Source organism: Nerophis ophidion, linkage group LG18, assembly GCF_033978795.1.
Source record: "Nerophis ophidion isolate RoL-2023_Sa linkage group LG18, RoL_Noph_v1.0, whole genome shotgun sequence".
NCBI classification, from domain to species: domain Eukaryota; kingdom Metazoa; phylum Chordata; class Actinopteri; order Syngnathiformes; family Syngnathidae; genus Nerophis; species Nerophis ophidion.
Window position 1 is genome coordinate 44,370,076 of NC_084628.1, and position 13,344 is coordinate 44,383,419.

Consider the following 13,344-nt stretch of genomic DNA (forward strand, 5'->3'; position numbering starts at 1 on the left):
AGCATAGTAAGTATTTAGATGACATAATAAGTATTTAGATGACAAAATAAGTAATTAGATGAGATAGTAAGTAATTAGATGACATAGTAATTAATTAGATGACATAGTAATTAGATGACATAGTAAGTAATTAGATGACATAGTAAATAATTAGATGACATAGTAAGTAATTAGATGACACAGTAAGTAATTAGATGACATAGTAAGTAATTAGATGAGCATAGTAAGTAGTTAGATGAGCATAGTAAGTAATTAGATGACATAGTAATTAAATGACATAGTAAGTAATTAGATGAGCATAGTAAGTATTTAGATGACATAATAAGTATTTAGATGACAAAATAAGTAATTAGATGAGATAGTAAGTAATTAGATGACATAGTAAGTAATTTGATGACATAGTAATTAGATGACATAGTAAGTAATTAGGTGACATAGTAAGTAATTAGATGACATAGTAAGTAATTAGATGACATAGTAAATAATTAGATGACATAGTAAGTAATTAGATGACATAGTAAGTAATTAGATGACATATTAAGTAATTAGATGACATAGTAAGTAATTAGATGACATATTAAGTAATTAGATGACATAGTAAGTAATTAGATGACATAGTAAGTAATTAGATGAGCATAGTAAGTAATTAGATGACATAGTAATTAGATGAGCATAGTAAGTAATTAGATGACATAGTAAGTAATTAGATGAGCATAGTAAGTATTTAGATGACATAGTAAGTAATTAGATGAGCATAGTAAGTATTTAGATGACATAATAAGTATTTAGATGACATAATAAGTAATTAGATGAGATAATAAGTAATTAGATGACATAGTAAGTAATTAGATGAGCATAGTAAGTAATTAGATGAGCATAGTAAGTAATTAGATGACATAGTAAGTAATTAGATGACATAGTAATTAGATGACATAGTAAGTAATTAGGTGACATAGTAAGTGATTAGATGACATAGTAAATAATTAGATGACATAGTAAGTAATTAGATGACATAGTAAGTAATTAGATGACATAGTAAGTAATTAGATGACATAGTAAGTAATTAGATGAGCATAGTAAGTAGTTAGATGAGCATAGTAAGTAATTAGATGACATAGTAAGTAATTAGATGACATAGTAAGTGATTAGATGACATAGTAAATAATTAGATGACATAGTAAGTAATTAGATGACATAGTAAGTAATTAGATGACATAGTAAGTAATTAGATGACATAGTAAGTAATTAGATGAGCATAGTAAGTAGTTAGATGAGCATAGTAAGTAATTAGATGACATAGTAATTAGATGAGCATAGTAAGTAATTAGATGACATAGTAAGTAATTAGATGACATAGTAAGTAATTAGATGAGCATAGTAAGTAATTAGGTGACATAGTAAGTAATTAGATGACATAGTAAGTAATTAGATGACATAGTAAATAATTAGATGACATAGTAAGTAATTAGATGACATATTAAGTAATTAGATGACATAGTAAGTAATTAGATGACATAGTAAGTAATTAGATGAGCATAGTAAGTAATTAGATGACATAGTAAGTAATTAGATGAGCATAGTAAGTATTTAGATGACATAGTAAGTAATTAGATGAGCATAGTAAGTATTTAGATGACATAATAAGTATTTAGATGACATAATAAGTAATTAGATGAGATAATAAGTAATTAGATGACATAGTAAGTAATTAGATGAGCATAGTAAGTAATTAGATGAGCATAGTAAGTAATTAGATGACATAGTAAGTAATTAGATGACATAGTAATTAGATGACATAGTAAGTAATTAGATGACATAGTAAGTAATTAGATGACATAGTAAGTAATTAGATGACATAGTAAGTAATTAGATGACATAGTAAGTAATGAGATGAGCATAGTAAGTAATTAGATGACATAGTAAGTAATTAGATGACATAGTAAGTAATTAGATGAGATAGTAAGTAATTAGATGACATAGTAAGTAATTAGATGAGATAGTAATTAGATGAGCATAGTAAGTAATTAGATGACATAGTAAGTAATTAGATGACATAGTAAGTAATTAGATGAGCATAGTAAGTATTTAGATGACATAATAAGTATTTAGATGACATAATAAGTAATTAGATGAGATAGTAAGTAATTAGATGACATAGTAAGTAATTAGATGAGCATAGTAAGTAATTAGATGACATAGTCAGTAATTAGATGACATAGTCAGTAATTAGATGACATAGTAATTAGATGACATATTAAGTAATTAGGTGACATAGTAAGTAATTAGATGACATATTAAGTAATTAGATGACATAGTAAATAATTAGATGACATAGTAAGTAATTAGATGACATAGTAAGTAATTAGATGACATATTAAGTAATTAGATGACATAGTAAGTAATTAGATGAGCATAGTAAGTAATTAGATGACATAGTAAGTAATTAAATGACATAGTAAGTAATTAGATGAGCATAGTAAGTATTTAGATGACATAATAAGTATTTAGATGACATAATAAGTAATTAGATGAGATAGTAAGTAATTAGATGACATAGTAAGTAATTAGATGAGCATAGTAAGTAATTAGATGACATAGTCAGTAATTAGATGACATAGTAATTAGATGACATAGTAAGTAATTAGGTGACATAGTAAGTAATTAGATGACATAGTAAGTAATTAGATGACATAGTAAATAATTAGATGACATAGTAAGTAATTAGATGACATAGTAAGTAATTAGATGACATATTAAGTAATTAGATGACATAGTAAGTAATTAGATGACATATTAAGTAATTAGATGACATAGTAAGTAATTAGATGACATAGTAAGTAATTAGATGAGCATAGTAAGTAATTAGATGACATAGTAATTAGATGAGCATAGTAAGTAATTAGATGACATAGTAAGTAATTAGATGAGCATAGTAAGTATTTAGATGACATAGTAAGTAATTAGATGAGCATAGTAAGTATTTAGATGACATAATAAGTATTTAGATGACATAATAAGTAATTAGATGAGATAATAAGTAATTAGATGACATAGTAAGTAATTAGATGAGCATAGTAAGTAATTAGATGAGCATAGTAAGTAATTAGATGACATAGTAAGTAATTAGATGACATAGTAATTAGATGACATAGTAAGTAATTAGGTGACATAGTAAGTAATTAGATGACATAGTAAGTGATTAGATGACATAGTAAATAATTAGATGACATAGTAAGTAATTAGATGACATAGTAAGTAATTAGATGACATAGTAAGTAATTAGATGAGCATAGTAAGTAGTTAGATGAGCATAGTAAGTAATTAGATGACATAGTAATTAGATGAGCATAGTAAGTAATTAGATGACATAGTAAGTAATTAGATGACATAGTAAGTAATTAGATGAGCATAGTAAGTATTTAGATGACATAATAAGTATTTAGATGACATAATAAGTAATTAGATGAGATAGTAAGTAATTAGATGACATAGTAAGTAATTAGATGAGCATAGTAAGTAATTAGATGACATAGTCAGTAATTAGATGACATAGTCAGTAATTAGATGACATAGTAATTAGATGACATAGTAAGTAATTAGGTGACATAGTAAGTAATTAGATGACATATTAAGTAATTAGATGACATAGTAAATAATTAGATGACATAGTAAGTAATTAGATGACATAGTAAGTAATTAGATGACATAGTAAGTAATTAGATGACATAGTAAGTAATTAGATGACATATTAAGTAATTAGATGACATAGTAAGTAATTAGATGACATAGTAAGTAATTAGATGACATAGTAAGTAATTAGATGAGCATAGTAAGTAATTAGATGAGCATAGTAAGTAATTAGATGACATAGTAAGTAATTAGATGACATAGTAAGTAATTAGATGACCATAGTAAGTAATTAGATGACATAGTAAGTAATTAGATGACATAGTAAGTAATTAGATGACATAGTAAGTAATTAGATGACACAGTAAGTAATTAGATGACATAGTAAGTAATTAGATGACATAGTAAGTAATTAGATGACATAGTAAATAATTAGATGACATAGTAATTAGATGACATAGTAATTAGATGACATAGTAATTAGATGACATAGTAATTAGTATATGATGCAGATTCCAAGCATGTAAAGACTTAGTATAGTTGAAGACTTAGGGTGATTATAAAAGATGAGTACACATCATAATGGCAGCTACACTTTACATCTTAAACATCTAAATAAATAATTTGGGAATGTCCGGCGGGCTGCATGTGGCCCCCAGGCCTTCATTGGCCCAGGTCTGGGTTAGAGGCAGAGTACACCCTAGTGACCAACAACATGCTAGCCACTGGCACACTGGCACACTGGCACACAGGCACACAGGCACACTGGCACACTGGCACACTGGCACACTATTACCATTTGTTCTATGGGGGAAATGATTGTGAAAGCAAGTAGTTCCACTTTATTAAGTTCACTTACTCTTGCGAGGGGTCTGCCTTGCACAACTCGGACCTCCTGTTAGATTTGAAACGTGGCCTTCAGCTGCATTGTTGTTGTTGGTTCTCTATAATGTGCAGCGTGACCACGTCAGCAGAACACCAGGGAACTATTTAAGACAATCCACTTCTCCAGTAAAGATGCAAACTCCCTTTGCTAAAGGCTAAAGATACTTTGCCAGGTATAAATACTTCAACAGCTGCATCCGACTTCCTAAAGCAGGGGTGCACACTTTTTCTGCAGGCCAGCTACTTTTTCAACGGACCAAGTGGAGGGAATCTATCTCATTCATTTATATATACTTTATATTCATTAATTTATGAAAGGAAGGTGTTTGTGAACAAGTGAAGGGTGTTTCATGACAATACAAGCATGTTTAACATTCTTTTATGAAGACAAGAATATAAGTTGGTATGATTGTGATGACTTGCATTGATTGGAATCAGACAGTTGTGATGATAAACTCCACTTTTTCAAATGGAGGATAACAAAAGTCCTCCTTTCTGTCCAACACCACATGAAAGTGGTTGCTTTTTACCATCTTATTTTTCCAGCTTCCATACTCCTTTTTATACACTTTACAAGAAATACATTGGCGGCAAACTCCCTTGCTTGATAGCCTGTGCACGCTCGCTTTCCGGGACTCTTATTTTGTTGGCGCAGGCAGGACGAAGCAGGGCTTTTATTGTGAAGACAGGAACTGTCTTTAGAGTTTTGACGGCAGGTACATCACGAGAGTCTGTTGAAATAAAAAGTGTTTCTCGTCTTCCTGTCGGTCGTTTTTTCTTAATAATAATCTGGCAGCAGCCAGTGTTGTCAGAATAATTGTCCCGGCGAGCAGACAAAGGCGGTCTGTGATCTTACCAAGCAAAAGGCTTGTAAAACTCCAATGTGTACAATGGGAAGTGACATGAAGGTGTCAGTTTCTTAGATCTATTATAATCCACAAAAAGATCTTGTCTTGACCTGAGATCTACAAAGCGGAGAGGAAGCAGGACCTGACGCAAGCTCCAGGCATCTTTTCTTTGAACCGTTTTGTTACCAAGGGCGACGGCTGTTTACGACCCCCTCTCCCCTTAAAAACACCTGTTGCTATGTATTCAGGGAAAGTCCAAATAAAAGAGGAGGCGTGCAAAACCTTTCGTCAGAGCGTGGGACGACACCGTACAAGAGTACAGGTGTACGTGCTCTCCTCATTGACGGAAATTGAATCCTGTCTCTGTTTAATTCCTTGCTTCTTGTCTGTGTAATAGATGTCATCTGTGTTTGAACCTGACAAGCGTCATCTCACAAGACCCTCGGGTGTCGTCAACGTCAATCAAGTGACCAAAGTGATGTCTTAGTGAAGATTGATGATCGCCAGTTTTAAGGTCTATTTTTTTTAATGCCACCATCGACCGGTCGCTCGCCAACGATGTAAAGGCCTGAACTATTTCACAAGCATACAGTTCCATTTTTTTATGCCCGAGGGTAAAACCGTGAGAGAAAAGCAGGATAGGAAGTCAAGTGTGTGCGTTTAAAGCCGCTGAATGACATGGATACAATGTGTCAAACGACCTTGGCGTCCTTTCCAATTCGCTAAAATCGTCCCTGCTCACCTGGATGATCCACCTGGAAGACATCACCCCTCACTTGCACGGTAGATGACCTGGAAGGAACAGCGGGGGGCCCTGGAGGACCAGGTGGGCCACGCAGACCCATTTCACCAGGCAGACCTCTGTCCCCTTTTGGCCCTGGACACCAGAAACAAGAAATACAAGATTTACTTTGATGAAACAGGACAGGACAGGCCTTTAGAATAGAATAGAATAGAATAGAGTTTTATTGTCATTATTGCAGTGAACAGCTTCAAAGCACAACAAAATTGGAGCAGATCCCCTAAGGTGCATACACTATTTGGTAATACAAATAGTAAAAAAGATAGAAAAGAAGATATATATCTATATATATGTACATATCTTCATACATATGCATATATATACATATACACATACTTATGTGTATGCATATGTATACATATTCACTTTATTTGGAATAACAACATTGCATAATAATTATTTGGAGTGCATGAGAAAGTGAAAAGGAAAATGTCACAATGTATATACAGTGCAGGCCAAAAGTTTGGACACACCTTCTCTTTATTCAATCTTTATTTTCATGACTCTTATCACATCACATAAAAACTATGAATGAAGACATGTGGAGGAAACAAAAAAAGGTGAAATAACTGAAAACATGTTTTATATTCTAGTTTCTTCAAAATAGCCACCCTTTGCTCTGATTGCTGTTTTGCACACTCTTGGCATTCTCTCCATGAGCTTCAAGAGGTAGTCACCTGAAATGGTTTTCACTTCACAGGTGTCATAGTTTTGATGCCTTCAGTAACAATCTACAAGGAATATTTCACATGTCTTTACTGTGTTTATGTTGTGTACAAGGTGGATTTATAATATGTTGTGTAAAGGAAATGTCATATTTCTATGACGCTCATCTTCTGTGTGACATTGTTTATAGGGTTAGGCCAGCGTTTCTCAAAGTGTGGGGCGGGCCCCACCTGTGGGGAATAGAGACATGACAGGTGGGGCGCGAGGAACGGGAGGGAATTTCCCTTAAAAAACAATTTTTATTATTATATTCTTGCGGCGGCAAAGACCAAAAAGAACCCGGAGTTGGAATATAATTACAACACTTTATGTACATATTTATATAATATTTACATATTTATATAATATGTAACTACAAGCTCCATTCACAGACAGAGTCCCATTGCTTTTATGAGAGATCAAGCGAGTCAAAAGCCAAATTTTTTTTTTATTTTTTATTTGTGGCGGCCGTAATTCTTTGGTGGCGAGCCGCCACAAATAAATGAATGTGTGGGAAACCCTGACTTGAATGTTACTTGATGTTCAACAAATTTGAAAATTTTAAGCTTGGCATTAGCGTTCTGTTGTGGCGATGGGGGCAGGCGGGGCTTGAAAACTCCCCCTTGTCCAAAGTGGGGGATGACAAAAAAAGTTTGAGAACCACTGGGTTAGGCCAAATAAGTGTTCAACTTCAGCCTGAACCCTTTTGGTCTGTAAAATTGTCAATTTATGAATGTACAACTGTTTGTTTACGTCAAACTGTTTGTTTATTTTGTTGACTACTGACTGAAAAAATAACCCACTAAACTAACAATGTAAAAAGTCATGAAAAAAAATAACAAAACGCATTGAAATGAGGTGTGTCCAATCTTTTGACCTGTACTGTACTGTACATGTGTGTATTTATTATATTACTCCGTCCTACTTGTCTGTGTCTGTGACTAATGAAGGTGACAGAAAGTTAACATGAAGATCCCGAGGAAAGGGAAGAAAGAGTCCAGCCTTTTTATCTTTCAGAAGATTTAGTGGTTTTACAGAGAAGGCACTTTTCCTTCCTTCTTGTCTAATCGGTCATTTCTTTCTTTGTTTTCCCTTTTCCTTGTTTCCCTTTTGTTTTAGTTATCTTCTCTTCTTTATTTATTTTATTTTGCAAAACTGTATAAAGAGACACAAAACATATGTCAATTAAACAACATTTCCATACAAGTTTGCTGCATAACATGTTTTCTAACATACACACAGCGCCCATACGTTGGCATGGAAACAGTGCTCATGAACTTATGTAAAGGCCGACTGAAATGAGATGTTCTTATTTAAACGGGGATAGCAGCTCCATTCTATGTGTCATACTTCATCATTTCCCCATATTGCCATATTTTTGCTGAAAGGATTTAGTAGAGAACATCCACGATAAAGCTCGCAACTTTTGGGCGCTAATAAAAAAGCCTTGCCTGTACCGGAAGTAGCAGACGATGTGCGCGTGACGTCACGGGTTGTGGAGCTCCTCACATCTGAACATTGTTTACAATCATGGCCACCAGCAGCGAGAGCGATTCAGACCGAAAAAGCGACAATTTCCCCATTAATTTGAGCAAAAATGAAAGCTTCGTGGATGAGGAAAGTGAGAGTGAAGGCGTAGAAAAAAAGAAGAAAAAAAGACTATACAGTGGGAGCGATTCAGTTGTTATTAGACACATTTACTAGGATAAGTCTGGAAAATCCCTTATCTGCTTATTGCTTTACTAGTGTTTTAGTGAGATTATATAGTCGTACATGTACAACCTGAAGGTCGGCCCCGCACCTTTCTTCAGCACCAGTCGACGGGTGGTAGCAATGCCCATCAATCAATCAATCAATGTTTATTTATATAGCCCCAAATCACAAATGTCTCAAAGGACTGCACAAATCATTACGACTACAACATCCTCGGAAGAACCCACAAAAGGGCAAGGAAAACTCACACCCAGTGGGCAGGGAGAATTCACATCCAGTGGGACGCCAGTGACAATGCTGACTATGAGAAACCTTGGAGAGGACCTCAGATGTGGGGTGGGGACGGGGGGTGCCACATATCTCTGCCCTTCGCTAGGGACCCTCTTCGAAACACAATCTTTCGAAATGATCGCTGCATAATACACTGTACTTTGTGTGTGTCGTCCAATCCAACCGTGTTCGCTTGACCGCTCTGTTCCATAGTAAAGCTTGACTGTCATCTTTCGGGAATGTAAACAATGAAACACCGGCTGTGTTTGTGTTGCTAAAGGCGGTCGCAATACAACGCTTCTCACGTACAGCTTTCTTCTTTGACGTCTCCATTATTCATTGAACAAATTGCAAAAGATTCAGCAACACAGAAGTCCGGAATATTGTGGAATTATGCGATGAAAACAGACGACTTATAGCTGTGAACGGTGCTGGGACAAAATGTCCTCTACAATGCGTGACGTCACTTGCATGCGTCATCATACCGAGGCGTTTCAGCAGGATACTTCCGCGCGAAATTTAAAATTTAGTAAACTAAAGCGGCCGTATTTGCATGTGTTGCAATGTTAATATTTCATCATTGATATATAAACTATCAGACTGCGTGGTCGCTAGTAGTGGCTTTCAGTAGGCCTTTAAGTAGCAACAAGCTATCGTCGCACAGTACTATTTCTACATTTACACGCGCACACAACGTCTTCATGTTACTCATAAAACAGACACAAGACTTACAATGTTTCCAAGGCACTTGGTGAGAAGAAACAACAAACTTGGAGCGTTGAAACACGTAAATGCGTCTGGTGTGTAAATGGGTGAGCGTCTGACTGACTGCCGCACGGAGACTACTGGAAAACTAGAGGAGGGAGCAACTGGCCTTCAAAATAAATGGTCCCTCCTCATTACCTGATAATGTGAGGTCACATACACAGTGGGACAAAGAAGTATTTAGTCAGTTCTCCCACTTCAAAGGATGACAGAGATCTGTCATTTTCATCATAGGTACACTTCAACTGTGAGAGACAGAATGTGGAAAAAAAATTATGAAGAATATCTTACCGATGGGTCCGGGAAAGCCTGGTATACCAGGTAGACCTGCAGGCCCGGTCGTGCCAGGGGGCCCTGGTGGTCCACTAGGGCCTTGGGGGCCTCTTCCTCCTGCTAAGCCACAAATAACACGTCAGTCAAGTCTAACAAACCTGGCATAATTCAGGGATTCTCAAACTAGGCTCGTATGTTTACTTCAATATTGAAGACACAAGGGTTGTCCCCATACTGAAATGTATTTTCATCATTTTCCTAATATAGGGGACCACAAAAAATGGCACTGTTGTCTTTATTTTAATAGAAAATCTTAGTTTATTATTGTAATTTAGTCCTTAAATAAAACGGTGAACATACTAGACAACTTGTCTTTTAGTAGTAAGTAAACAAACAAAGACTCCTAATTAGTCTGCAGTAACATATTGTGTCATTTATACACCTGTTATTTTATACACATTATGAGGGACAAAATGGATTATTAATCTACTTGTTCATTTACTGTTAATATCTGCTTACTTTCTCTTTTAACATGTTCTATCTACACTTCTGTTCAAATGTAATAATCATTTATTCTTCTCTTCTTTGATACTTGACATTAGTTTTGGATGATACCACACATTTAGGTATGGATGTGATACCAAGTAGTTACAGGATCATACATTGGTCATAATTTAAGTCCTCATGTGTCCAGGGACATATTTACTGAGTTTCTATACATAATATACATTTTAAAAAACAAAGAAAAAGATTTTGTGATGCTTAAAAAAATTGATGTAATCGTAGTAGTATCAACTTGAGATGCTCCTGTCCTTGGTATCATTACAGTGGATATCAGGTGTAGATCCACCCATGCCGTTTGTTTACATTATGATGGCGGTGAGCTATTGTATCCTCCTATGGTGTGTAGTGAAGCATGTTTAGCTATTCCTCGTCCTGCAGTGATAATGATACTTGTAAGAAACTCACTTTATTTGTCGCCACGGAAGCGAGGATTAGTGATTTAGAAGTAGCTAAAACACTGCAGATGGACATTAGCCGCTAGCTATCTAGCCATGTCTTAAAGCAGCTCTTCCTGAGGGTGTTTCAGTGTTATAACTTCACCTTTATCTTGACTTTTTACACCAAAATGCGTCCATTCTCCCTTTTCTGTCTACACACTGTGTCTGCTTGTAAGTACTCTGTGTGTGTGCGCTGCCAAACATGCTCCTCTGCTCGTAAAACCAGCAATGTCATGACATGACGACGGTACTTTTCAGAGGTGGTATAGTACGGAATATGATTCATTAGTATTGCGGTACCATACTAATACTGGCATACAGTACAACCCTAGAAGGCATGTTTGTCATGGGAAATATTGAAACAAGACTTGTGTTGGTTTGTGCTGGTTAGTGTCATCAACATGTTTGTTTGTGCTGGTTAGTGTCATCAACATGTTTGTTTGTGCTGGTTAGTGTCATCAACATGTTTGTTTGTGCTGGTTAGTGTCATCAACATGTTTGTTTGTGCTGGTTAGTGTCATCAACATGTTGGTTTGTGCTGGTTAGTGTCATCAACATGTTTGTTTGTGCTGGTTAGTGTCATCAACATGTTTGTTTGTGCTGGTTAGTGTCATCAACATGTTTGTTTGTGCTGGTTAGTGTCATCAACATGTTTGTTTGTGCTGGTTAGTGTCATCAACATGTTGGTTTGTGCTGGTTAGTGTCATCAACATGTTGGTTTGTGCTGGTTAGTGTCATCAACATGTTTGTTTGTGCTGGTTAGTGTCATCAACATGTTGGTTTGTGCTGGTTAGTGTCATCAACATGTTTGTTTGTGTTGGTTAGTGTCATCAACATGTTTGTTTGTGCTGGTTAGTGTCATCAACATGTTTGTTTGTGCTGGTTAGTGTCATCAACATGTTTGTTTGTGCTGGTTAGTGTCATCAACATGTTTGTTTGTGCTGGTTAGTGTCATCAACATGTTGGTTTGTGCTGGTTAGTGTCATCAACATGTTGGTTTGTGCTGGTTAGTGTCATCAACATGTTGGTTTGTGCTGGTTAGTGTCATCAACATGTTGGTTTGTGCTGGTTAGTGTCATCAACATGTTGGTTTGTGCTGGTTAGTGTCATCAACATGTTTGTTTGTGCTGGTTAGTGTCATCAACATGTTGGTTTGTGCTGGTTAGTGTCATCAACACGTTTGTTTGTGCTGGTTAGTGTCATCAACATGTTTGTTTGTGCTGGTTAGTGTCATCAACACGTTTGTTTGTGCTGGTTAGTGTCATCAACATGTTTGTTTGTGCTGGTTAGTGTCATCAACATGTTTGTTTGTGCTGGTTAGTGTCATCAACATGTTTGTTTGTGCTGGTTAGTGTCATCAACATGTTTGTTTGTGCTGGTTAGTGTCATCAACATGTTGGTTTGTGCTGGTTAGTGTCATCAACATGTTGGTTTGTGCTGGTTAGTGTCATCAACATGTTTGTTTGTGCTGGTTAGTGTCATCAACATGTTGGTTTGTGCTGGTTAGTGTCATCAACATGTTTGTTTGTGTTGGTTAGTGTCATCAACATGTTTGTTTGTGCTGGTTAGTGTCATCAACATGTTTGTTTGTGCTGGTTAGTGTCATCAACATGTTTGTTTGTGCTGGTTAGTGTCATCAACATGTTTGTTTGTGCTGGTTAGTGTCATCAACATGTTGGTTTGTGCTGGTTAGTGTCATCAACATGTTGGTTTGTGCTGGTTAGTGTCATCAACATGTTGGTTTGTGCTGGTTAGTGTCATCAACATGTTGGTTTGTGCTGGTTAGTGTCATCAACATGTTTGTTTGTGCTGGTTAGTGTCATCAACATGTTGGTTTGTGCTGGTTAGTGTCATCAACACGTTTGTTTGTGCTGGTTAGTGTCATCAACATGTTTGTTTGTGCTGGTTAGTGTCATCAACATGTTTGTTTGTGCTGGTTAGTGTCATCAACATGTTTGTTTGTGCTGGTTAGTGTCATCAACATGTTTGTTTGTGCTGGTTAGTGTCATCAACATGTTTGTTTGTGCTGGTTAGTGTCATCAACATGTTTGTTTGTGCTGGTTAGTGTCATCAACATGTTTGTTTGTGCTGGTTAGTGTCATCAACATGTTTGTTTGTGCTGGTTAGTGTCATCAACATGTTGGTTTGTGCTGGTTAGTGTCATCAACATGTTTGTTTGTGCTGGTTAGTGTCATCAACATGTTTGTTTGTGCTGGTTAGTGTCATCAACATGTTTGTTTGTGCTGGTTAGTGTCATCAACATGTTGGTTTGTGCTGGTTAGTGTCATCAACATGTTTGTTTGTGCTGGTTAGTGTCATCAACATGTTGGTTTGTGCTGGTTAGTGTCATCAACATGTTTGTTTGTGCTGGTTAGTGTCATCAACATGTTGGTTTGTGCTGGTTAGTGTCATCAACACGTTTGTTTGTGGTGGTTAGTGTCATCAACATGTTTGT

At 35.8% G+C, this 13,344-nt stretch overlaps 1 protein-coding gene across 3 annotated transcripts in view; it reads right to left on the reverse strand.

The window, feature by feature from the left end:
* The window catches only part of LOC133537252 (collagen alpha-1(XXVI) chain), a 61,982-nt gene that overhangs the window by 20,970 nt on the left and 27,668 nt on the right, over positions 1-13,344 (reverse strand). For 2 of the 3 annotated variants that reach the window (XM_061878215.1, XM_061878217.1), the window contains exons 6-7: positions 9,907-10,008; positions 6,103-6,237 (exon numbers count right to left, since the gene is read on the reverse strand). In XM_061878215.1, coding sequence (XP_061734199.1) covers positions 6,103-6,237; positions 9,907-10,008 — 237 coding nt within the window. The remainder of the gene's footprint in view (positions 1-6,102; positions 6,238-9,906; positions 10,009-13,344) is intronic. The other variant, XM_061878216.1, reaches the window with a different exon arrangement.